Source organism: Somniosus microcephalus, chromosome 2, assembly GCF_052327205.1.
Source record: "Somniosus microcephalus isolate GS21.2 chromosome 2, FLI_Smic_1.0, whole genome shotgun sequence".
NCBI classification, from domain to species: Eukaryota; Metazoa; Chordata; class Chondrichthyes; order Squaliformes; family Somniosidae; genus Somniosus; species Somniosus microcephalus.
This window is the reverse complement of record NC_140988.1, coordinates 230,006,694-230,033,555: the sequence shown is the minus strand read 5'-3', so window position 1 is coordinate 230,033,555 and position 26,862 is coordinate 230,006,694. Positions and strand designations below refer to the sequence as shown.

Sequence of the window (26,862 nt, the reverse complement as noted above, 5' to 3'; positions counted from 1 at the left end):
AGGACACACTCCTCTGGATAGGTGGTGGTGGCTCAGGAAGCTGAGCAAGGATATGAGAAACCCTGAAGTCGAGTGGGAACAGTTGGGGAACAATACCCACCAGACGATTACAGGGACTCATGGAGGATTAAGTGTGTGTTGGGACAAGTGGTGGGAACCGGATCAAGGGATTTATATCTGTATGTGAGGGTCAGAGAGGGTCTGCCCCACAGGCATATCCATTGTTTTCCACCGGCAGTGGCAAGACGCCGGGGAGGGGATGAAGTGGGATACCAGCCTGAAGGTGTGTCCGGTCCCATACACCCCAATCCCAGTCAATGCCACTGAGCTTGTGCCCCGCCCATGGCGCAGGCGGCGAGGTTACCCAGGGAAGGTTGGCCCACCACCACCAAGGGACCAGGGAATGGATTGGTACTAGTACCTACCGATCAGGTGCTGTACCAGGGGGTACACTATGCGATTTTAAATCTCACCAAGGTACATTTACCAGAGTAGTGCCCCAAAGAAACAGAGCAGCTATACCAGGCCCTATTGAAGGACATGTTCAGGAAGTTTTAGGAGTTCGATTTCGCCCATGTGGACAAAACCGAACTGTACACCACACACCAAGAGTTTTTGGGTAATGCAGGGAGACAAAGAAGGGGTGTATGGAATGTTTTTACTGCGTTTAATACTGGGTCCTCTGTCATCAACAGTTTGGATGACAGAGCTGCAGACCCAGACAAACGGTTTAAAAACAGAGGTAAAGAAGATTTTACTGGATGAGAATAAAGTAGTGGGCTTGGAGTTGCATGAGGTCCTTTTAAAGGAGATCATAGTGGAGTTGGAGAAGCATGCAAAGACGATAAATGCCCTCATAAGGGAGGACAGAAATGCTTCTGACCAGGCTGCGCAGAATGAGGTGTGTGTGCTATACGGGGCGTGGTTACTGGGCGAGGGCCGCAGTAATCTGGAGGATTTAAAACAGGGTTTAGTCCCCTCTTGGATCAGCAACAAACACCTCGCAGCCCTCCACCCGTTTGAGAATGCATTAAGCCCGTGCCAACTCCGACTAGCCTCCGAAGCCTACCCAGTCCCCGTGGATTGTGGACGGTCCAACCACACAATCATGGGAGTAGTAGTTAGGATGCCGGTCATGGGTAGGACAGCCCGACCCGCACCGGTATACAGGGTAGAGAACATTGGAGTCATTCAAGGGGATGCACACATTCGTTTCACAGCAGTCCCACCTTACGTCATAAAGTGGGAGCATGCTATGACAGGCACTGGCCTCTCAGGGTGCCAGAGCCGGGGAGCACACATAATCCTGTGTCCCCAGCACTTGAATGCCTATTCAAAACCGCAGTGTGGGTTCAGAGCTGCTGGCGCGAAGCCTATAAATTGTACCATGAGGGCAATGGCACAAGGCCATGTTCACCCGCAGGTAGCATATATAGGAGGTGGGACATATTGTGTCACCACCGGCGCGTCCCACTACCAGCATGGACAGCATAGCTGGTGTCCGGTTAGTGACAGCAGTTTCTGTTTTAAACCCGAGGCAGAAGTTCAAGTGGCCCAGGAGCGAATTGTCCCCATTCCTGAACCCTCCACTGTTCACCTCACTGTGAAGGAGAATTTTACGAATTTGCAAAAGTACGTAGCGCACTTCGGCTACGAGATTCCCCCTCTCCCAGAACACCTAACCAAAATACTCAAGGCCGTTATAGTTTCGCAGAAACATTTTTACACTCTAGAGCAGAAAACAGTAGAGATAGGGACTAAGGTATTGGATATTGTGATTCCACCCTGGTGGGACATTTTCAATAACACAGAGGTCCCTTCGTGGATCAGGCTGGCTTCCCACATTCTCGTGGTTTGCCAGTTAGGGATAGTGTTGTATCTAGTTTGTATTCAATGTAAGGGAAAAGGGTAGTTGTTAGAGTTCCGAAACCAGAAGATCTGGAAGGAACATTATGTGAAGGTGGACGGAGACACACCTGTTTAAGTCTTTTCCTTGTATTTTGATTAAAGATTGTTTTTTGTGTTTGTTGTTTTTAATAAAGTTTTTCTCCTTTTTCGCGACGCATTTAATAAAGATGTATGTGTACCAAGTGGTGCAGGGGTGTTGGACCCCCTCCATGCTTGGATGTGTGTAAAAGTCTGTAATTATTCTATGTATGCTTATGTACACTACATTTTCACAGAATGGGAAGTGCATGTGTCGTGGGTGTATTAGATAGGTAATTACAGGGGAAGGTTGACTATGGAGGGTCAGGAAAATTTTGCTCACCATGTAATAATGATACTTCAAGCAAGTTTTAGTATCACAGGGTGGGGGGGGGGTGGGGGGAGTGTAGGATTCGCAAAATTTCCACATTTCCCCAAAGTTATTAGTAATAGGGACCCTGCATGGACGTTTTAAAAAGGGTACCCAAAAGATGGCGTCCGCACCTCGTGACCAAAAGCCTGCAAGATTTTTAAAGCTTGGACTGTGGCAGCACAAGCAGCCTGTGGGGAAATCAAAACCTAAAATGCAGTTTCTGTGAAAAGGGCTGTGTGTTTTGGAAACAGCAGACAGCAAACATTTGAATATGCATTCAGCCAGATCGTAGACAGATCAGAACTAGTTGAGCCTATACTTGAGGCCATCAAGTCGTCTGCATAAATAATCGGAAACAGCTTAAGGAAGCCATCGAGGCCGGACATGCCAATTAGAATGCATTAATAACAATACAGCTTGAACATCAGGCCATTAGGTGCGGTAAACAGCCATCTAAAAACAGTTAGTTTAGGTTGCTGTAATTATTTAAAACAGCCCGCCAAAATTGGAACAATGAACTAACCTGATTTGGCGCGCAGATAAGGAATGGAAACAACGGGTATAACTGCAGGCCCCGGGTAGCAATCTCTCTGCTCTCTCTTTGCCCTCTCTTGCGCTTGACCCTCGCTCTTGGTTCCTGGTTCACTCGTGCCCTGGCCTCGTGGCGGGTCTCTCCTCGCTCCCCGTGGTGAGCTTCAGCAGTAAAGTACACCATACCAACAGCCGGGGAGGAGAACGAGACCCGAGTCCCCTGTCATCTGGGACGCCCAGGCCGCGAGAAGGGGCAAGATGAATTCGAGCAGGTAGCCCGAGACGAGACGAGTGGAGACGAAGAAGACGATAAAACTGGGATAAGGGCAGAGCAGGGCAGCGAAAAACATATCGATAAAGACCAAGCGTCGAGTTATAAGCTGGCGCTTGGGAAAACGAACATCTTATAGAACACTGTAACGCAGGTGCCTATGCTACCTCGAACAAACTGTCGTTCGATGCATGGGTAACAAAATCTAAACGACAAAGACTGTTAACTGTCCGATAAACATAACGTTACCGCCGGCGACCGCCCGAGGGAGAAGAAGAGAACCCATCGGGACGAGACGACGACGGCAGCAGAGGAGAAAAAGGTGTGTCGCAGTAGCAGCTCCAGCACCGCGCCCCTGAAGACCACGTGGCGGCGGGGTACCTAAGAGGACAGAGAACCAAACCTCAAAATCTGCATTTCGTTAACAGTTGGTCTTGTTTTGGATTGGTGAGCATGAATTCTGGCCCCTCATAGCTTAATCTAGTTAGGTATAGGGGGTGGGATAAGGGGATTGTTAATATAGTTTGTTTTCCCTCGATGTGCTGTGTGTTCCCCATTCCCTGTATAAGTATAGTTATTTTGTATTTGCCTGTATTTTATGCTAGTAATTTCTCATCAGACTGTGTTATTCTCTGTTTTAATAAAAATCTTGGTTTTCTTACATCTAAACCACCTGTCTACTCGAGTCTTTCTGTATCGCCGCCTGTACCTAAGTCCGGTGTCTAGAACCCAAGGGGCGTGGGAGCGATTCGCACCGCTCACCAAACAGTCAGGGGCATAACTGACTGGGCGCACGCGCCACACCCACCACCCCCCTTACAGATGGGGGGCCATTAAAAGCAATCCCCATCTCTTGCAATGGATGGCAGAGGGGGAAAATGGTAATATACCTTTAAGGGAGTCCTGCCTGACAGGCAAGAACCTCACTGGCCTTTAATGCACATTTCAAATGGGTGAGTTTAACACTGAGTAGGAACGAGTTGGGAAAACAGAAATCATGGGCTGCCTCATTATGTCCTGATTTGAATAAAACTCAGTTGCCTGATGAAGCTCTTATGCAAATCATCCCTGGCAGAAAACCAGACCAGAAATCTTGCATGCAGCATGAATTGGGCGAGAAGCCAGCAAGTTCCTTAACTTGTGATTTTCCAGTCTCTGCTTCGTCAACAAGAACTTCTACCTTGTTGTTTCCTGATCATTACCATTTATGTGAGAGTTAATCAAAATTGTCTTGATCAAATAAATTGCAGAGAAATATAAAAGCTGGTGAGAATGAGTGTGGATTTCTAGTACTGTTTCAAGACAAATCATTTTAGCAGGAAAATATGCTGTATGACAGAAGGAAGGAAGGGAATACTTGCATTTATATAGTGCCTTTCATGACCTCAGGATGTCCCAAAGCACTTCACAGCCAATGAAATACTTTTGAAGTGTAGTCACTATTATTATTATTGTATATACAGGTAGACTACCCTTTATCCGGACTTCCGAAAACCGAAACCCTCTAAAAACCGAAGGTTTTTTCGGTCAGCGTAAGTCGTGCGCACGACATGACCAGAGTGGCGCACGACTTACAGGCCTAGCCGGATAAGGGATAGTGTAGCATTTTTCCGCACTTCTGAAAACCGAAATCGCTCAGCGTAAGTGTACCAGCCTTTATCCGCACATCCGAAACCAGAAAACCTCTGAAAGCCGAAAGTGGCGCAAAGCATGACTTCTGAAAACCGAAATCGCTCAGCGTAAGTCGTGCGCACGACCCCGACCCCCGCCGACCCCCACCCCCGACGCCCCGGCCGAACCCGACCCCCGCGCCGACCCCCACCCTTGCCGACCCCCACCCCCGACCACGACCCCCCCGCTGACCCCCACCCCCGACCCCCCCGCCGACCCCCACCCTTTCGGATAAGGGATAGTACATCCTTTATCCGCACTCCCGCAAACCAAACTACTCTGAAAACCGAAGTGTTTTCGCGCACCTTCCGAAATCCGAAATTTTCCTAAAACCGAAACACGGCTGGTCCCGAGGTTTTCGGATAAAGGATAGTCTACCTGTATAGGAAATGCAGCACCCAATTTGCACAGGCAAGGTCCCTTGTTACTGGATGCACAAGTTCTCACTGATCAGTTAGGCATTTTTTATTGCGCCATCCTGACTATAAAACAATGGAAGATGAGTTCTCTTTTTGCCTCAGCAAGCAGTGATTTTCACAGGCGCAGCAAAAAAAGCATGTCCCCAACTAGACAAAATCCACACCACTGGTGCACACCCAACTTCCAAGATTACAGCCACTCAAGGAGGTACTTCTGTTTATGAACATGGTTTAACAATTAATGCCTCAAATTAACTTAAGTGATCATAGTGTTGGTTGTTACCCCTCCTGTGGGCAAATATCAGAAAATGGCACACCAGTTGGAGATCCTGATACAGCTATCAACCAAGGCATAAATCAGAAAATAGGTCTTGTTTTAGCACAGTAGGTAAATGACCCACATGTAGTTTGATCTCTGGTCTGTACTGAGTTAACTAACATCAGCTGGGGCAGCTGTAGAGCACTTCAATTATTTACTAGGTCCTCAGATGAGAGGTGACAGCCAGAGTCTCCTCTATTGATGACTGTCCAGTAACCAATAATATCAGCTAGAAGTGCACATGTGGGTAACGAGTGACAACAGGATTGGGGCTGCTATAGTCTTCCACTGTCAAATAATCTGCTGACACTTACAGACTAGCCCACATGAAGATTGGCAACTTAGATTAGGTATGATGGGTCTGCACACTGACATGAATCTACAGCAGAGGAGAAGTAAGAGGAAAAAAATCCCCTTTTTCTAAAAGTACAAAATACTATTATCAGACACTGTGAATTCCTTACCTATTAACCAAAAGACAACGTTGAAAATAGAAGGCCAAAATGATAACATCACACCGAGAGCCAGGGCAATCAGAATCACACCTCTGAAAGAAAAAAAAGCTCTTTTATATTAAAAAGCACAATTCAGAAACCACAGTCTCTACTCCAACAATATATTAATCCAACTTCAAAAGCTGTTTCAAGCAAAATTTCCAATTTCTGCTGGAAGGGGTAGAAGAAGGAGTGAGAAAGAGCGAGAGAGAAAGAGCGAGAAGAAAGAAAAAAGAAAGAGAATAGAAAAAGAAGAAAAAGAGAAGGTGCAAGAACAGAGACCTGGGGTGTTTGTACACAAATCTTTGAAGGTGGCAGGACAGTTAGCAAAGTATTTAATAAAGCATATGGGATCTTGGGCTTTATAAATAGAGGCATAGAATGCAAAAGCTAGGAAGTTATGCCAAACCTATATAAAAGCACTAGTTCAGCTCCAGCTGGAGTATTGTGTCCTTCTGGACACAATACTCCAGAAGGACGTGAAGGCTTTGGACAGGGTACAGAAGAGATTTACTAGAATGGTTCCAGGGATGAGGGAATACAGTTATGTGGATAGACTGTAGAAGCTGAGAAACCCATTTGGTTCTCTAATGTCCTTTAGGGAAGGAAATCTGCTGTCCTTACCTGGTCTGGCCTATACGTGACTCCAGACCCACAGCAATGTGATTGACTCTTAACTGCCCTCTGAAATGGCCCAGCAAGTCACTCAGTTGTAAAAAACCGCTACCAAACATAATAAGAATGAAACTGGACGGACCACCCGGCATCGTCGTCGGCACCAGCACACCCAGCCCAGTCAACCCTGCAAAGTCCTCATCACCAACATCTGGGACTTGTGCCAAAATTGGGAGAGCTGCCCCACAGACTAGTCGAGTAACAGCCTGACAGTCATACTCACAGAATCATACCTTTCAGCCAATGCCCCAAACTCCTCCATCACCATCCCTGGGTATGTCCTGCCCCACCGGCAGGACAGACCCACCAGGGGTGGCAGCACAGTAGTATACAGTCGGGACTCCTCAGCATTGACTCTGGACCCCATAAAGTCTCATGGCTTCAGGTCAAGCATGGGCAAGGAGACCTCCTGCTGATTACCACCTACCGCCCTCCCTCAGCTGATGAATCAGTACTCCTCTGTGTTGAACACCACTTGGAACAAGCACTGAGAGTAGCAAGGGCACAGAATGTACTCTGGGTGGGGGACTTCAATGTACATCACCAAGAGTGGCTCGGTAGCACCACTACTGACCGAGCTGGCCGAGTCCTGAAGGACATAACTGCCAGTCCGGGCCTGCGACAGGTGGTGAGAGAACCAACACAAGGGAAAAACCTACTTGACCTCGTCTTCACCAATCTACCCGTCGCAGATGCATGTGTGCATGACAGCATTGGTAGCAGTGACCACCGCACATTGTGGAGACGAAGTCCCATCTTCACACGGAGGATACCCTCCATCGTGTTGTGTGGCACTACCACCATGCTAAATGGGATAGATTCAGAACAGATCTAGCAGCTCAAAACTGGGCATCCATGAGGCACTGTGGGCCATCAGCAGCAGCAGCATTATATTCCACCACAATCTGTAACCTCATGGCCCGGCATATCCCTCACTGTACCACTACTACCAAGCCAGGGGACCAACCCTGGTTCAATAAGGAGTGTAGAAGAGCATGCCGGGAGCAGCACCAGGCGTACCTAAAAATTAAGTGCCAACTTGAGGAAGCTGCAACACAGGACTACATGCATGCTAAAAAGCAGAAACAGCATGCTATAGACAGGGCTAAGCAATCCCACAATCAATGGATCAGATCAAAGCTCTGCAGTCCTGCCACATCCAGTCGTGAATGGTGGTGGACCATTAAACAACTAACGGGAGGAGGAGGCTCCAAGAATATCCCCATCCTCAATGATGGTGGAGCCCAGCACCTGAGTGCAAAAGACAAGGCTGGAGCGTTTGCAACCATCTTCAGTCAGAAGTGCCGAGTGGATGATCCATATCGGCTTACTCCAAAGATCCCCACAGAAGCCAGTATTCAGCCAATTTGATTCACTCCACGTGATATCAAGAAATGGCTGAGCGCACTGGATACAGCAAAGGCTGTGGGCCCCGACAACATCCCGGCTGTCATGCTGAAGACTTGTGCTCCAGAACTAGCCACGCCTCTATCCAAGCTGTTCTGGTACAGCTACAACACTGGCATCTATCCAACAATGTGGAAAACTGCCCAGGTATGGCCTGTCCACAAAAAGCAGGACAAATCCAACCTGGCCAATTACCGCCCCATCACTCTACTCTCAATCATCAGCAAAGTGATGGAAGGTGTCATAGACAGTGCTATCAAGCGGCACTTACTCACCAATAACCTGCTGACTGATGCTCAGTTTGGCAAAATTAAGGCACATGGGATTGGAGGCAAGGTATTGACTTGGATAGAGAACTGGTTGGCAGACAGAAAGCAAAGAGTTGGAATAAACGGGTCTTTTTCCGAGTGGCAGGCAGTGACTAGTGGGGTACCGCAGGGATCGGTCCTTGGACCCCAGCTATTCACAATATATATTAATGATTTGGACGAGGGAACTAGATGTAACATCTCCAAGTTTGCAGATGACACAAAGCTGGGTGGGCGTGTGTGCTGTGAGGAGGATGCCGAGAAGCTCCAGGATGATTTGGGCAGATTGGGCGATTGGGCAGAAGCATGGCAGATGCAATATAACATGGATAAATGCGAGGTTATCCACTTTGGTGTCAAAAACAGGAAGGCAGATTATTATCTGAATGGCAATAGATTGGGAGAAGGGGAAGTGCAACGAGACCTGGGCGTCCTTGTGCACCAGTCGCTGAAAGTAAGCATACAGGTGCAGCAGGCGGTTAAGGCGGCAAATGGTATGTTGGCCTTCGTAGCGAGAGGGTTTGAGTACAGGAGCAAGGATATCTTGCTGCAGTTGTACAGGGCCTTGGTGAGACCACATCTTGAGTATTGTGTGCAGTTTTGGTCGCCTTATCTGAGGATGTTCTTGCCATGGAAGGAGTGCAGCGAAGATTCACCAGGCTGATACCTGGGATGGCAGGAATGATGTATGAGGAGATTGGGTCGATTGGGCTTATACTCGCTGGAGTTTAGAAGAATGAGAGGGGATCCCATCGAAACTTATAAAATTCTAACAGGACTAAACAGACTAGATGCAGGAAGGATGTTCCCGATGGTCGGGGAGTCCAGAACCAGGGGTCACAGTCTAAGGATAAGGGGTAAGCCATTTAGGGCAGAGATGAGGAGGAATTTCTTCACCCAGAGAGTGGTGAACCTGTGGAATTCTCTACCAAAGAAGGCAGTAGAGGCCAATTCATTAAATATATTCAAGAAGGAGTTGGATATATTTCTTAAGGCTAAAGGGATCAAGGGGTATGGAGAGAAGGCAGGAACAGGGTACTGAATTTGGATGATCAGCCATGATCTCATTGAATGGCGGAAATAACAACAGAAAATGCTGGAAATACTCAGCAGGCCAGGCAGCATCCGTGGAGAGAGAAACAGAGTTAACGTTTCAGGTCTGGGACCCTTCATCAGAACTGCTTCCAAGTAGAACGAGAATTTAGAAAGCGGGAGAAAGGATCAGCCGTGCGGGGGGGAAGACTCCTGGCCAGAGAAGTGGGCACGGAGCCGAAGGCGACGGAAGAAGAGCTCAGCATCGTGTCGAGCTCGAAATTCATTCAGATGGGGGCGTAAGGGGATGAAGCTCAGGCCTTTGCTGAGGACTGATCGTTCGGGGTCAGAGAGGGGAAGGTCAGAGGGGATAGTGAAAACGCGGCAGGGGGTGAGATTGGAAGAAGGGATCGGATCAGAGGAAAGTAACAGGGAACAAGGTTCTGGGGGGGCGTTGGTGTCCACGAGTTGGTGAAGCTTGCAATCCTTGACATCAAAAAGGAAGAAAAAAAGTTTTTTGTTGAAGTGTCGGATGAGTCGAAGGATGAAATGGAACTGTGGACCCAGACAGCATTGAAATAGAGTGCGTCGGTGCTGCTGGAGAGAGGGGTCGAGGTTGTTCATGTGGCGGCGCATGGCGTTGAGCGTGGATCTCAAGATGCGACGAGAGCAGTAGTTCGAAGAACGATGAATATCGAGGAGATATTTGTAATCCTGGGTGGATCCGAAACATGAAGGGTGGAAGTTTAGTTGGAATCCACGTGGAATAACTCTGAACCGGAGACAGTTACTGAGGAAAGAGATGTGGCTGATGAAGGGTCCCAGACCTGAAACGTTAACTGTGTTTCTCTCTCCACGGATGCTGCCTGGCCTGTTGAGTATTTCCAGCATTTTCTGTTGTTATTTCAGGTTTCCAGCATCCCCAGTATTTTGCTATTGTATCATTGAATGGTGGAGCAGGCTCGAGGGGCCGAATGGTCTACTCCTACTCCTATCTTCTATGGCCTAGAAATTCAGTATAGCCACGTTTGGGGCGCTACAGCCGGGCGTTCGCTAAATTTTGCGCCCGGCGCAACTTAGCGCTCCCTTCGCCGATATTCAGTTGCATCGCCCCAAGAGGCTGCTGCTGCGCTAAAGCAGGCGATGCACGACTATCATTAGGCGCTAAGCCAGCGATCCGGGGCGCCAACACTGAGGGCGGGCACAGCGCAGGTGCGGCGAGTTGCTGATTGAAGGCAGACAGTCAGGCGCCAGTCAGCTCTTAAAGGGGGAGGGTGGAATTGTTTGGCTGCCACGCCCTGCACACTGCAGCCCTTAAGCAAGGCCTGACCACTGCTGTTTGAACTGCTCCACGCCCAGGAGAATGGAGAAGGCCAGGGAGAGAGCGCAGCGCTTTGGTGAGGGTGACCTGAGGGTGCTGGTTGGCGCAGTGGAGTGCAGGCACCATGTCCTCTTCCCTGAGGGTGGCAGGAGGCCGCTGCCCACCGATTATCGTAAAGCCTGGAGGGAGGTGGCAAACAGGGTCACCTCCAACAGCGTGGTTGGCAGGACTCCAACCCAATGCCGAAAAAAAAAACGACCTCACTCGGGTTGTCAGGGTGAGTACCCTTTCCAGTATCCTCCTCATCCCTGCATGTGCACCTCACTTTATGGCCAAAGGGACCTGAAAGCCCCAATGCCCAGCCCTCATCCAGCAGCTATGGGACTGTCATGAAAAGCAGTTGCACATTCAGGACTTTATACACTGTCAGTGCTATTCCACCATGGAAGGCCGTGCAGGCAAGATCAGGGCTTGACACTGTCAGGGCTATTCCACCATGGGAGGCAGTGCAGGCAGGATCAGGGCTTCACACTGTACTTAGAGGCCGTCCTTTCTCTTGCAGGGCAAGCTGGCGCATAACCGAAGACAGCAGCGACAGATCGGGGGAGGCCGTCCTGACCTGAAACAGCTCAGCGACCTAGAGCAGCGAGTGGAGTGGATCATGGCAGGCCGGCTGATTGGCCCCGTCGCCACTGGAGATGCCGACCCTGTTCTGGGCACCAATGGTAAGGTCATCACCTTTTTGACCTCTCTCTTTCCACTTACGCTTCACACCAGCATCCTTTGCCACTATCGAACCAATGCAGTGCATAGCAGCACTCATGCCTCCCTCGCTGCCGCCCTGTCCTCACTCTAAAGCAACTCTTGTGCCTCCCTGCTTTCAGGTGCTGAATCGCCAGGTGAGGAGGCGGCCCCTCAAGCTGGCACTGTCTCGGAGTCAGAAATAGAGGAGGAGGAAGAGGAAGCCGGCCCATCAGGGACACCCTCAGCCGAGGCAGCCCATGGCCATGATGGGGACACGTCTTCCCTGGAGGGGAGCGGGGGGAAGGGTCGGAGGAGAGTGAAGTTCCGGGGCCCAGCGGGCTGCAGTAACGCGGGATGGGTGGGGAAGCTCGGCGGCCTTCTCCCCGGAGGGTGAGTGCGGCCTCGAGTCCTGCTACGGTGAGCGCAGAGGAGGTGCAGCTCCTAGCGGAAATGGGCGCCCAGGCTGAGCGCAGGCACACTGAGCTCATGGCTGCAGTGGCAAGGATGCCTGACTCCATAGAAATCACTGGCAAGGAGTGTACAGGAATTCGGGGCAGCACAGGCCAGGAGTCTGCAAGAATTCAGTGCAGCACAGGCTAGGAGTCTGCAGGACTTCGCGGCATCACAGGCGGCCTCCAGCCAAGTGTTCAGTCGTGCCGTGCATTCACTGGCTGGTGTCATGCAGACACAGACCAGGGCCACACGGGCACTAACTGCTGCCACCCTCGCTGGATCGGCCAGGCATCGCCGGGCCGCAGCAGCCCAGCAGTCTGTGCTTCAGCAGATTGCTGCGCATGCTGCAGTGCTGGCCCGTGCAAGTGCTAGTGCATCAGCCGACCAGGGCGTGCCTGTGCTCTGTCAGGTTGGCAGCATTCATGCAGCCAACACTGTGACTCCTCCACTGCAGCTGCCACCACCCGTAGGTCAGACTGCTGCCGCCCAAGCAGAGTTGGAGCAGTCAGCAGCCGGCCCCTTCAGGCCCAGAGCTGGTCCAGGCCGACCCCCAAGGGCATCTGCCGTCTCACCATCTGACCCTCAGCAGCCTTCCCCCCAGCCTTGCTGCAGCCACTGGGGTCCCATTGAGGAGGAGCTGCAGGGCGGTTAGGGGCCAGTCACGGAAGCGAGACGGATCACCCTCGCAGGGGGAAAAGTAGAAGGTGTGGCCAAATGTGTTGTTTTATATATGAAGGCCGAGACTGGTGTATTCGTTTTATATATAAAGGCCGAGACTGGTGTATTTGTTTTATATATGAAGGCCGAGACTGGGGTCCTTGTTTTTTTTGAGGGGGTTTCTCTGAATTAGTTTGTCATGCGGGAAGGGCACAGAGTTATCACAGTAAAAAAAATTCTTTAATCGCACTGTCCATGTTTGCTTTTGGAAGTATTTGTTGCCTTGATCGGCTGAGGGCTTGTGGAGCGGCTACATTCATCTTCTTTCATTGGCACAAGCCATTCCCTGAGAGGGGGCCTAGAACCGAGTTGCAATAAGCCGCCGACGGACGGCCCTTGCACTTTCTGCCTCCCTCCCGTGCTGGTGCTCCTCCTCCTCTGGTGGTCCTCCAATGTCTGCTGGCAGTGGTTGAGTCCTGCGAATAGCCAGGTTGTGCAGCATGCAGCACATGACAACGAAATTGGAGACTCGCTCAGGCGAGTACTGTAGGGCTCCCCCGGAACGATCCAGACAGCGGAACCGTTGCTTGAGCACGCCGATTGTGTGCTCAATGATGTTCCTGGTTGCTTGATGGCTGTAATTGTATTGCTCTTCAGCAGGGGTGCTGGGTGCACGGAGCGGGGTCATCAGCCAGGTGCACAAAGGATAGCCTTTGTCCCCGAGAAGCCATCCTCGTGGGAGAGGCTGGGCCTCGAAAATGTCTGCCACAGAAGTCTGGCGCAGGATGAAGGCATCGTGGCTGCTGCCTGGAAAGCGGGCATTGACAGCTAGTATGAGCTGCCTGTGGTCACACACCAACTGCATGTTGAGCGAATGGTAGCCCCTCCAGTTGCGGTAATCCTCGGCATTCTCTAGAGGTGCCTGCAAAGCCACATGCGTGCAGTCAATGGCGCCCTGCACCATGGGGAAGCCCACTAATGCTGCAAATCCCATTGCATGCTCTTGCTGCTTGTCCAGGGTCATGGGGAAGGAGATGAACTGACGTATCCTTCTGAAAAGGGCATTGGCCACCTGGCGGATGCAGCAATGTACCGCGAACTGGGAGATGTTGGAAATGTCCCCAGTAGCGGATTGGAAGGAGCCGGTGGCATAGAAGTTGAGAGCCACCGTCACCTTCACTGCCACTGACAGAGACGTCCTGCTACTGAGCTGTGGCTGCAGATCTCTGCGAAGCAGGTGGCAGATCTCAGTGACCACCTCCCTTCTGAATCGCAGCCTCCGAACACACTGCTCCTCAGACATGTTCAGATATGAGAACTGCTGGCGGTATACCCTGGGTGGGTAAGGCCTCCTGTGCCGACGCCTGTTGCCCCTTCTCCGTCTGGCCATGACTGGCACTCTCTCACGGCATCTCTGAGCCCTTTGAATGCAATGCAGTAAGCCAACATCTACACCCATTGCAGCCCCCATTAGATGTATCAGATCAATGCTATGGCACTGAAAGTTAAATCCAAGTGCAAAGCTCTGGCCTGAAGCCACAAGTACCTGTGCGAGTGTTCAGCCAAACCAGAAAGCTCTTTACCTTTGTCTCTCTCCAAATACCCATCTCTTACAAAGAAGGAGTGGAGCAAAATGGCTGACATTTATACTGCAGGAGGAGTCCCCTTTAATTAGCGCCCCCCACGCCCCGCAGCGACTGGGAACCATTCCCCTCTACCGGTCGCGGGGGGCGCCATGCGCACAATAGGCCGGCGCCACTGAATTTCCGGTTCGGGGCGCACAAATGGCGTTGCACCATGAAATGACGTCAGGATCTGCGCACGCAGCTGAGCGCGCGCTATGGTTTTGCGCCGGCGCTAAATCTTAACTGAATTTCGTGAGAGGCGCAGATCGCGCCACGCCCGGGCACTAGCCGCTTAGCGCCCCACTTCTCCTCCTCCTAAAGGTGCTAGCAGCTGGCGCAAACAACTGAATTTCTAGGCCTATGTTTCTATGTTCCGCCAAGACCACTCGGCTCCCGACCTCATTACAGCCTTGGTCCAAACATGGACAAAGGAGCTGAATTCTAGAGGTGAGGCGAGAGTGACTGCCCTTGACATCAAGACAGCATTTGACCGAGTGTGGCATCAAGGAGCCCTAGTAAAACTGAAGTCAATGGGAATCGGGGAAAATGATCCACTGGCTGGAGTCATACCTAGCAGAAAGGAAGATGATTGTGGTGATTGAAGGTCAATCATCACAGCCCCAGGACATCGCTGCAGGAGTTCCTCAGGGCAGTGTCCTAGGCCCAACCATCTTCAGCTGCTTCATCAATGACCTTCTCTCCATCATAAGGGCAGAAATGAAGATGTTCGCTGATGACTGCAGTGTTCAGCGCCATTCACAACTCCTCAGATAATGAAGCAGTCCATGCCCGCATGCAACAAGACCTGGGCGACATTCAGGCTTGGGCTGCTAAGTGGCAAGTAACATTTGCGCCACAGAAGTGCGAGGCAATGACTATCTCCAAAAAGCGAGCATCTAACCACCTCCCCTTGACATTCAACGCATTACCATCGCTGAATCCCCTACCATCAACATCCTGGGGGTCACCATTGACCAGAGACTTAACTGGACCAGCCACATAAATACTGTGGCAACAAGAGCAGGTCAGAGGCTAGGTATTCTGCGGCGAGTGTCTCACCTCCTGACTCCCCAAAGCCTTTCCACCATCTACAAGGCACAAGTAAGGAGTGTGATGGAATACTCTCCACTTGCCTGGATGAGTGCAGCTGCAACAACACTCAAGAAGCTTGACACCTGTGATAAATCCATGTAGTGGAACAAGAACTCGAAGAGGCAATATCTTAGAATTAACACGAGTACTTTATTAACAACTGTGTAGCAAAGAAAACAGGCCTGCATCCTGCAATTCCACCTTTGCTGACCTTGACAGGAAGCAACCCCCTGACCTTAACTAGTGGCAGCACTGGCTACAGCACCGCCTGGTGGATAATCTTAATCATAACATCCCAGATTACTATAACACCATCCAGGGCAAAGCAGCCCGTTTGATTGACACCCCATCCACCACCTTAAACATTCACTCCCTCCACCACCGGCGTACCGTGGTAGCAGTGTGTACCATCTACAAGATGCATTGCAGCAACTCGCCAAGGCTTCTTCGGCAGCACCTCCCAAACCCGCGACCACTTCCACCTAGAAGGACAAGGGCAGCGGGTGCATGGGAACACCACCACCTCCAAGTCACACACCATCCTGAGGAAGTATATCGCCGATTATTCATCGCCGCTGGGTCAAAATCCTGGAACTCCCTCCCTAACAGCACTGTGGGAGTACCTTCATCACATGGACTGCAGCGATTCAAGGCGGTGGCTCACCACCACCTTCTCAAGGGCAACTAGGGATGGGCAATAAATTCTGGCCTTGCCAGCGACACCCATATCCCATAAAAACGAATTTTAAAAAAGCTGAGGTTTTCCTCCTTAGAGCAGAGAAGGCTAAGAGGAGATTTGAGAGAGGTGTTTAAAATCATGAACAGTTTAGATTGAGTAAATAAAGAGAAACTGTTTCCAATGGCTGAAGGGTTGATAACGAGAGGGCACAGATTAAAGGTTATTGGCAAAAGAACCAGAGGTGACATGAGGAAAATCTTTTTTTATGCAACGAGTGGTTAGGATTTGGAATGCACTGCCTGATCGGATGGTGGCTATAGATTTAATAATAGCCTACAAAAGGGAATTGGATAAATACTTGAAGGAGAAAAAATTGCAGAAATATGGGAAATGAGCGGGACTAACTGGATTGCGCTTCGAAAGAGCCGGCGCAGACTCAATGGGCCGAATGGCCTCCTTCTGTGCTGTACTATTCTATGAAGAAAGAGAAAGAGCGAGAAAGAAATAAAGAGAGAGAGAGAGAGAGAGAGGAGAAAGAAAGGGGAGAGAAGGAACAGGGAAGACACATGGGATTAGAACGACAGCTCATGTGGAGGACAAGCAACATGGACAGTTGACAGTTGGGCTGAACAGCCTATTTCTCTGTCGTAACATCTATGTAAAAAAAATAAGAGACTAACTGCTCTTCTGTGATACTGCTTATAGTTCTTTAGTTCTGGGTCCCTGTTGTGATGCTTAGCTGTGTTTAATACGACCTCTCTTAATATCACTGCTCAGGTAGTTCCTATTGGAAAGTGGTCCAAATAGACTAATCTTTGGTGAAATAAAAGCTCATTGTTGATTTCTGTAGATTGGCAGCTGCTTGTAAATTCAAGCTCATGTCTTTGGGTAGAGGCCAAATTATGAAGACCAGGAAAACTAGAAGAAAATAACTAACTCTTTTGCTCTTTTTAAATATTGATGTTTGAAAGTGTGATTGGCACAATAGACGCAAGATTTTTATTTCATAAAATAATACATTCTCTAGAACAGAGAAGACTGAGGGGTGACCTAATAGTGGCCTTTAAAAGTATGATGGGGTTTGATAGGTTAGACATAGAGAAGATGCTCTCAATCATCACATGATGGAAGGTGTCGTCAACAGTGTTATCAAGTGGCACTTACTCACCAATAACCTGCTCACCGATGCTCAGTTTGGGTATCAACAGGGCCACTTGGCTCCCGACCTCATTACAGCCTTAGTCCAAACATGGACAAAAGAGCTAAATTCCAGAGGTGAGGTGAGAGTGACTGCCTTGACATCAAGGCAGCATTTGACCGAGTGTGGCATCAAGGAGCCCTAGTAAAACTGAAGTCAATGGGAATCAGGGGGAAAACTCTCCACTGGCTGGAGTCATAACTACCACAAAACAAGATGGTTGTGGTTGTTGGAGGTCAATCATCTCAGCCCCAGGACATCGCTACAGGAGTTCTTCAGGGCAGTGTCCTAGGCTCAACCACCCTCAGCTGCTTCATCAATGGCCTTCTCTCCATCATAAGGTCAGAAGTAAGGATGTTCGATGATTACACAATGTTCAGTTCCATTCATAACTCCTCAGATAATAAAGCATTCCATGCCCACATGCAGCAAGACCTGGGCAACATTCAAGCTTGGGCTGATAAGTGGCAAGTAGCATTCGTGCCACACAAGTGCCAGGCAATACTATCTCCAACAAGAGTGTCTAACCACCTTCCCTTGGCATTCAATGGCATTACCATCGCCAAAGCCCCCACCATCAACATCCTGGGGGTCACCATTGATGAGAGACTTAACTGAACCAGCCACATAAATACTGTGGCTACAAGAGTAGGTCAGAGGCTGGGTATTCTGCGGCAAGTGTCTCACCCAGACTCCCCAAAGTCTTTTCACCATCTACAAGGTACATGTCAGGAGTGTGATGGAATACTCTCCACTTGCCTGGATAAGTGCAGCTCCAACATCATTCAAGAAGCTCAACACCATCCAGGACAAAGCAGCCCACTTGATTGGCACCCCATTAGCCACCTTAAACGTTCACTCCCTCCACCATCAGCGCACCGTGGCTGCAGTGTGTACCATCTACAAAATGCACTGCAGCAACTCGCCAAAATAATTCAACAGCACCTCCAAAACCCACGAACTCTACCACCTAGAAGGACAAGGGCAACAGGTGCATGGGAACACAACCGCCTCCATGATCCCCTCCAAGTCAAACACCATCCTGACTTGGAAATATATCACCATTCCTTCATCGTCGCTGGGTCAAAATCCTGAAACTCTCTTCCTAACAGCACTGTGGGAGTACCTTCGCCACACGGACTACAGTGGTTCAAGGCGGTGGCTCACCACCACCTTCTCAAGAGCAACTAGGGATGGGCAATAAATGCTGCAGCGATGCCCACAGAGCCACATCCCATGAACGAATAAAAAAATGTTTCCACTTGTGGAGAGCCCAAAACTCAGGGCCATAAATATAAAATAGTCATTAATAAATCCAATAAATAATTCAGGAGAAAATTATTTACCCAGAAATTGGTTAGAATGTGGAACTTGCTATCACATGGAGTAGTTGAGGCGAATAGCATAGATGCCTTAAGGGGAAGCTAGATAAGTAAATGAGTGTGAAAGGAATAGAAGGATATGAAGATTGGGTTAGATGAAGTAGGGTGGGAGAAGGCTCATATGGAGAATAAATACCAGCATAGACCAGTTGGGCCAAATGGCCTGCTTCTATGCTGTAAATAGAGAGAGAGAGAGAGAGAGAGAGAGAGAGAAAAAGGGAGAGTGTAATGTATCACATGGTTTGTCACATGGTTTAGTATGAGCATGCTCAGTTCACTCTGGCCTAGTAAAGCAGGCACATGGACTAGCAACTTATCCTGTCTCTGTCCTTCATTTGTTCTACCCACATATATTACATTTTTGGCGACAAGGATGGAATTTCAAAGCCATTTTTACGGATCATGGAAGGACACAGTGTTCAACCTTCGTGTGGAAAAGTTTAAGGTAAATTTGTGACACAAACTGAATTTTTGCGATGATTTATTGTTAATGCTTATGCAGAATTGTCTGTGTTTCGTCTTCGCATGTGTGCATAAACAGCAACAGCAGCGTTGATTCTCACAGGTACACAGGTAGTGTGCTGAGTCACATCGACGGAATCGGGACAATCATGGCTGCGCCTATGGGATTCATCAGAAGCCTCGGCATGTATGACCAAGCTCGCGAACCATTCAGTTCTTACATTGAGCGAATGGAGATGTTTTTTAAGACCAATAACATTATTGAGACTGAAGGTGCAGATGAGAATGATCAAGCTCAAAATAAAGTAATTCGTGAACAGAAGAAAGCAATTTTTCTAACGGAGATTGGACCAGATGTGTACAGAATGTTGACAAACCTACTCGTGCCAGGGAAAGTGAAGGATGCGTCGTTTGAAGACATTGTCAAGAAACTTGAGGACCATTTCGACCCAAAGCCGTTAGAAATAGCAGAGAGGTAGCAGAGAGCTATAAGTTTGGTACCAGAAATCAAAAACAAAGTGAAACCATCAGTGAGTACATTGTAGCTCTTAAAGACCTGTCTTTGCATTGTAACTTCAGCACATTTTTGGATCATGTGTTGCGAGATAAGTTTGTGGACTGGTGGATGAGCGCACACAGTCCAAGTTACTGAACACTCCGAACCGAATGTTTGACACAGCATGCAAAATTGTCCTATCTATGGAGATGGCGTCTAAGAATGCTGGGGAGCTCCGTCCAGCTCAAGTGACTAGTGCAGCTGAGGTCTACAGTCACAAAGGCACCGCCAAACCTAAAGTTGTGAGACCGAGTCAAAAACATGCCGGTGAGAGCAATTCAGTGAATTGTTATTGCTGCAATGGAAATCACTCACCACTGTCCTGCCAATACAGAAATGTGAAGCGATTTCATTGCCAGAAGCAAGGCCATATTTCAACAGCTTGCAGAGCTAGATCGAAAGCAGAAAGTAAGAACCATTCTCGTGGCAATGCAAAGCAGCGACAACAAAAGGGAGGAATTCACAATATTGAAGTGAACACTCCTGATGAAGAACTCGGCATCTACAGTATTTATTCCACTAGCAGCAACACTAGCAGTTGTAAGAAAGACCTCCGTACAAAACGTTTGGACAATGAGCAATATATTGATATGTATATCGACATGGCGGCAAACTGCTCTAAGGACACATATGAGAGTAAGTTTAATCAAATACCACTTACAAAGAGTACCGTAGAGTTAAAACCTACACCGGAGAAATCCTAGAGACATATGAACAAATGAAATGTACAGTTCAGCACAATGGCCAGTCAGTAAAGTCTGGTTGAGAAAGTTAAAACTAGACTGGAAAAACATCTTCAGTGTAGATGCTTCAAAGAAGCGACTCGACACAATGCTGAACAAGTACGAAAGCATGTTTGCAGACAGTTAGGAGGGCATCACTGGGTATGACGCCCATATCTGCATCAAGTCTAACGCGAAGCCTGTCTATTGTAAGGCAAGGCCGGTCCCCTATGCGTTATAAAGTCAGGTGGAGGAAGAGCTAGCGAAGCTCAGAGAACTGAGTGCTCATAAAAACTGATAAAGTGAATGGGCTACCCAGATTGTGGTAATGCCCAAAGCAGACAAAACTGTACGCTTGTGTGGTGACTACAAAATTACTATCAACCAAGCAGTTGACGATGAGCAGTACCCGTTACCTACATCGCAAAATTTGTATGCAGCACTCTCAGGGTCAAAGGTTTTCTCCAAGCTTGACCTGTCGCATGCTTACGCTCAGCTGAATGTTGACAAAGAGAGTCAACAGTATCTCACCATCAACACACACAAGGGACTGTACTCATACACCAAGCTGCCATATGGTGTAAAGTCTTCTTCCAAAATCTTCCAGGCTGCGATGGATAAGATTTTGCAAGGAGTTCCAAATTGCTTATTCAATCAAACTGTATGCGGATCGCAATAAGCAGTGAGGAAGAAAATCTAGAGGTGTTAGATTTCGTGCTTCAAAAGGTTGAATTCCCACAAAGTCAAATTGAAAAGGAGCAAATGTGGTTTTGTGAGCCCGAGGTTGTGTACCTTGGTCTGAAAGTTCATGCAAATGGCTTGCAACCAGTTAAGGAAAAGGTTGATGCTGTCATCAATGTTCCAAAGCCACAGAACGTATCCGCTTTAAAATCTTTCCTTGGAATGGTCCAGTACTACACACATTTCTTACCCGAGTTAGCAACTATGTTAGCTCCATTGCACGAGCTCCTCAAGAAGGATGTCCAGTGGAAGTGGACAAAAGCGCAACTGAAATCTTACGACACTTGTAAGAGAAGTCTCTCTAGCAATGCTCTACTTGTGCACTACGACACAGAGCGTGAGCTTAAGTTAGCATGTTGTGAGTCAGTCAGTATGACCACTCAGAGTTCTTAGACAAGACACAAATAGGCAGCCACCAGTATGTTTGAGCAATAGATCAGATTTATTAAGCTTACAGCGTAATCAATACATAACATTAGGCGATAGTAACGAATAGCTCGCAGCCCTTGGTTTCTGGAGCCCTTCAGACACAGGCAACGTCGTCGCAGGTCTGTTCCTTATCTTCGCAGCAAAACTCTGTGAAACTGTTCTTTGAATCTCGAGGTTTTAACCCATTCCTTATCAACAGTTCGTTTGGCCAGTGTCCATATATGGTCTTTAACAAAATCACCTTTTTTAATTGGTTCTAATGGTCAAAATACCATTGTCACTCAGGTTAAGGCTAGTAACCTGGCCACTCCTTTTCCAGTACATTTCCATTAACCCTGTTCTGCTGTCGTGTTTCACCCCATTGGAATTTACTTTATCTCTTTCATTTCATGCCTCAAGCAGTACAAGGCCTTTATACCAAGGGCCCAGATCATTTCAGCGCTGATCCACTAGCCTTGATGTATCCAGACTATCTCAATTTAATCTACCAGATAAATACCTTAACTTACATGATCTCTCTCATTTATTGGAATTTATACTAATTATTCTTTAAATATTGTCGCAATTAGTTTTGTTAAGCGAATTCTAAGTTCCAACAGCATTATAATATGTTTTTCTTAGCAATTTAATGATCTGACCTTCACTTGCAGTCTGTGGCTGTTTGTTATCAAAACTTAGTCAAAACTGCTTTTGAACTGTCTGCAGCTACATTTTGAACAAGTCTTAGCATTCTAGTTACCCAGGAGTAATTATGGGTAATATTATTTGGTCAGTGGCTACACTTAAAAGTTATACATAAATGATTCTCATCTACTAAATATCTTATAATGTGATGCTTCTAGTTATGGGGTGGGAGTTGTCATAAGCCACGTAATGGATGACAGCCAAGAGAAACCAATCGCGTTTGCATCTCGAACCCTCACAAAGAGCGAAAGAAACTATGAGCAAATTGAAAAGGAAGCACTTGCCATAGTGTTTGGAATCAAGAAATTCCAACAGTTCCATATCGGCAGAAAGTTTACCCTGATAACCGATCACAAACCACTCCTAGCAATATTGAGGCCCAAATGTGCCATCCCTGCAATGGCCGCATCAAGAATGCAAAGTTGGGCAGTGTTGTTGTCACAATATGACTACACGATTGAATATCGCACCTCAAAGCAAAACACAATCGCAGATGCTTTGTCCAGGTTGCCACATGAGGACTCGTGTTGGAAGTGAAGGTGAGATTTTCACGCTAGGTGCAGTTGACAAAGACTTTCCCGTGAATGCAACTGAGATTGCAGATGAGACTCAAAAGGACTCAGTACAGAAAAGAGTGTATGAAAACACCTTGAATGGATGGACTGATCAGTGTATGGACACAGAATTGAAACCATTCCATAACCATCGTACTGAATTGTCTTGTGAGCAAGTTTGTATCAAGTGAGGAAACAGAGTGGTGGTACCTACTTCCTTGAGTTTGGAACCAAAACAAAACAGCCCGAAAATTGGTTCAACACCAAAACCTTTTGTAAGGAGGTCAGGAAGGCGCTGCAAACCTGTTATTAAACTGAATTTGTAGTTCATTTGTAGGATTTGAAAGACAAAAATGCCAGGAGTTTTTGTTATGTGGTATATATAATGCTGGGAAAGGTGGCGTCATAGTTTTGTTGTACTTGAGGGGAATATGTACTTTTTTTTTAAAGGGGAAAGCAGTGTAATGCATTGTCACATGGTTTAGTATGAACATGCTCAGTTCGCTCTGGCCTAATAAAGCAAGCGCATGGACTAGCAACTCATCCGGTCTCTGTCCTTCATTTTTTCTACCCACATATATTAGAGAGAGAGATAGATAAAGATAGTAATTCCATCTCCTGACTCTGAGGTGGATTCAAGCCCAGGTCCCCGAGGAGAAAGGACAGTCCACCTGCTACAGAAATGTATCCCTATACCAACTGTAATCAAATGTTTTAGCATATTTAAAATGTACAATGAAATTTGTTAACACTGAACAATATTGTGGCAATCACGAAGGCATTCTTTCTTCCAATTCACAGATCACTTACAAGCAAAAGTGAATTTTCTTGGGAGGTCAGGAAGACACCAGCAGACCAAAAGACTCAGACTCAGGGATACTGAAGGAAGATGCAAGTGGATGCTGTGAGAATGAAGGGAAAAGGAATAGAAAAGAAATCTTGGGGATAGAGAAACATTTGGGGTATTTGAAGAGCACTAAAGGTGTTATTTTCATAGAATCATAGAAAGTTACAGCACAGAAGGAAGCCATTTCGGCCCATCATGTCCACGCCGGCCAACAAAGAGCTATCCAGCCTAATCCCACTTCCCAGCTCTTGGTTCGTAGCCCTGCAGGTTAGAGCATCCCAAGTGCACATCCAAGTACTTTTTAAATGTGGTTAGGGTTCCTGCCTCTACCACCCTTTCAGGCAGTGAGTTCCAGACCCCCACAACCCTCTGGGTGAAGAAATTTTCCCTCTAAACCGTCCTCCAATTACTTTAAATCTGTGCCCCCTGGTTTTTGACCCTTCTGCTAAGGGAAATAGGTCCTTTCTATCCACTTTATCTATGCCCCTCATAATTTTATACACCTCAGTAAGGTCTCCCCTCAGCCTCCTCTGTTCCAAGGAAAACAGACCCAGCCTATCCAGTCTTTCCTCATAGCTAAGGTTCTCTACTCCCGGCAACATCCTTGTAAATCTCCTCTGTACCCTCTCTAGTGCAATCACATCTTTCCTGTAATGTGGTGACCAGAACTGCACTCTAGCTGAGGCCTAACTAGTGTTTTATACAGTTGAAGCATAACCCCCCTCCTCTTGTATTCTATGCCACGGCTAATAAAGGCAAGCATTCCTTATGCCTTCTTAACCATCTTATCTACTTGGCCTGCTACCTTCAGGGATCTGTGGACATGTACTCCAAGGTCCCTTTATTCCTCTACACTACTCAGTGTCCTACCATTTAATGTGTATTCCCTTTCCTTGTTAGCCCTCCCCAAATGCATTACCTCACACTTCTCTGGATTTAATTCCATTTGCCACTGTTCTGCCCACCTGACCAATTTATTGATATCTTCCTGCAGTCTACAGCTTCCTTCTTCAGTATCAACAACACAGCCGATTTTAGTATCATCTGCAAACTTCTTAATCATACCCCTTATATTCAAGTCTAGATCGTTGATAGACACCACAAAAAGCAAGGGACCTAGTACTGAACCCTGCGGAACCCCACTGGAAACAGCCTTCCAGTCACAAAAACACCCATCAACCATTACCCTCTGCTTCCTGTCTCCGAATCAGTTTTGAATCCAATTCACATGGAAAATTCACAGAATTGATACAATTCAATGAATTTACTTATTTTAAAATAGAATTAAGAAATGTTTTGCCAATAAATTCTGAACAGAATCAGAATCTCAAATAAATTTGTGGTACAGTCAGGTTAAAACATAGCATACATAGGTCTATTGCCCTTGCAAAGCTGGATTCTGCAAACAATTCTAAATTCGTTCAGAAGTATGTGGAATTTCCACAAACCTGCCACATTAGTGACATTGCAATGTCAGTGAATTGCATTGCAAAACATCTCCTCAAACAACCTCTTTCATTAGTCACACCGACCAGGCTTTCTGAATGATAAATTGATATTCAGATTAGCAAAAAAACAAGCAAAATGCATTTATCACATATGGTAATAACACCGTATATAGGGGTATAAAAACAGAAAATTTTGGAAAAGCACATCAAGTTCATTGAACAAAAATTAACAAGTCCTATAGAACCCTTCATCCGAATGGGTCACTCGCAAAATATTAACTTATCTCTTTCAGATGCTTATCATCTTGCTATACATTTCACTATTTTCTGTTTTTATTCCAGATTTTCAGAGTTCACAGTTTCGATTTCTTTAAAGTGCAATACTAAAAATGAGAGCCTGGAAATTCAATAATGCCCCACCCGTTTTGCGGCACTAAACAAGCACCATGCCTTCAATATGGTGGTCAGGAAGCACACGCTCATTACGAGCCGGAAGCGCTCCACCCGCCATATTGGTATAGGAAAAAAACTAGGCATCCAGAGTCTACGCATATTATGCAAATAAAAGGGTTCATGCCTGTTTGAGGCCTGTAATACTATTTTGCCCTGAGGCAGCCAGTGCCAACTGCATTCAGGAAAACCAAGTCTACATGTGGTCTAAAGCTCTGCAGGCCACCGCTCACCCACCTCGCCGATTGTGAACTTGATCCCCCTCCGATCACCGTCGCCACCACCCTCCCCGATCCTGGCCACCGCTACCCTCTCTCCAATTGCTCCTCTCCCAGTAGCCCGCCTCCCCACCACTTGGTCACCCAGCTCTCCAGATACCATTGAAGGACTAAACCGAGGGCTGCCAATAGTGACACAGCAGCCCAATCCTCGCAGCCTCTTCTCCAGCAAGCTGCCTGGGGATGCCCTTTAGTTATCTGCAGCTTGCTGGTTCAATGATAATGAGGCCCCTGGCCCAATATTAGGTGCAGTTTGGGCCTATCCATTCAGGAGCAGGGATCATAAATGAATGGTTCAATAATCACACAATGCAATAAAATACGAGGCAGCTTGATTGCAGCAGATGACACAGCTACAGCCACTGAGCATTTCATGGGCCAAGATCAATACTCCCCTAAAATGCTAAGAATGATCATGACATCACATGATTTGTGTCAAAGAATCCACAATTATGATGCTGTAATATCAACAGAATATAGCCCAAGCAGGTAAAATGTTTACATTGGTCTCGTACCAAAAATTTATTTGAGCTGACAACAGAATATACTACTGCATTTAATTGTGACTCAAAACTGAAGTTTCCATGGAACATATGTTACTTACCCATAAGGATTAGGATCTGGTCCAGCATTTGGGTGACCACTCACAGCCCATCGAGAGACTAGTGAGACTTCTCCAAATATCCAGTGTGTCAGGAACTGCAAACTCCCAAATGCTGCCCCACTCACAAGCCAATTGCGCTGAGCAGCAGGCTCCTTCTTTTCCGCTGTAGATTTAATTTCCTCTTTTTTCTTTGGTAGATTCTGAAAATCTGACACAAATAACAATGATTCATTTTTTTAAATCACTGACTACAATAACCATTATAATAGATTGAGATCATTTATCAGTTACCAGCAGATGTGCCACAGGAGCCGAGAAACTTATGATCCAGTCACCTGAATACAGTGACAAACACAAATAATAAAGGGGCATCTATGCTTTGGGAAAACAGTGGTAAAGCCTAGCTTATTTACAAATGAAGACGATCGCATTATTCATAAGAAATAAAATCACAATTAAATTGTGGAACATATTCTTAATGACTGTGTTAAAATAATAATTCACAACTGT

At 47.3% G+C, this 26,862-nt stretch overlaps 1 protein-coding gene across 1 annotated transcript in view; it reads right to left on the bottom strand.

Moving 5' to 3' along the window:
* LOC147123263 (PGAP2-interacting protein-like) overlaps positions 1 to 26,862 on the bottom strand; it is a 229,218-nt gene that overhangs the window by 160,084 nt on the left and 42,272 nt on the right. Inside the window, exons 5-6 of the mRNA XM_085965696.1 lie at positions 26,353 to 26,560; positions 5,975 to 6,057 (exon numbers count right to left, since the gene is read on the bottom strand). Coding sequence (XP_085821822.1) covers positions 5,975 to 6,057; positions 26,353 to 26,560 — 291 coding nt within the window. The remainder of the gene's footprint in view (positions 1 to 5,974; positions 6,058 to 26,352; positions 26,561 to 26,862) is intronic.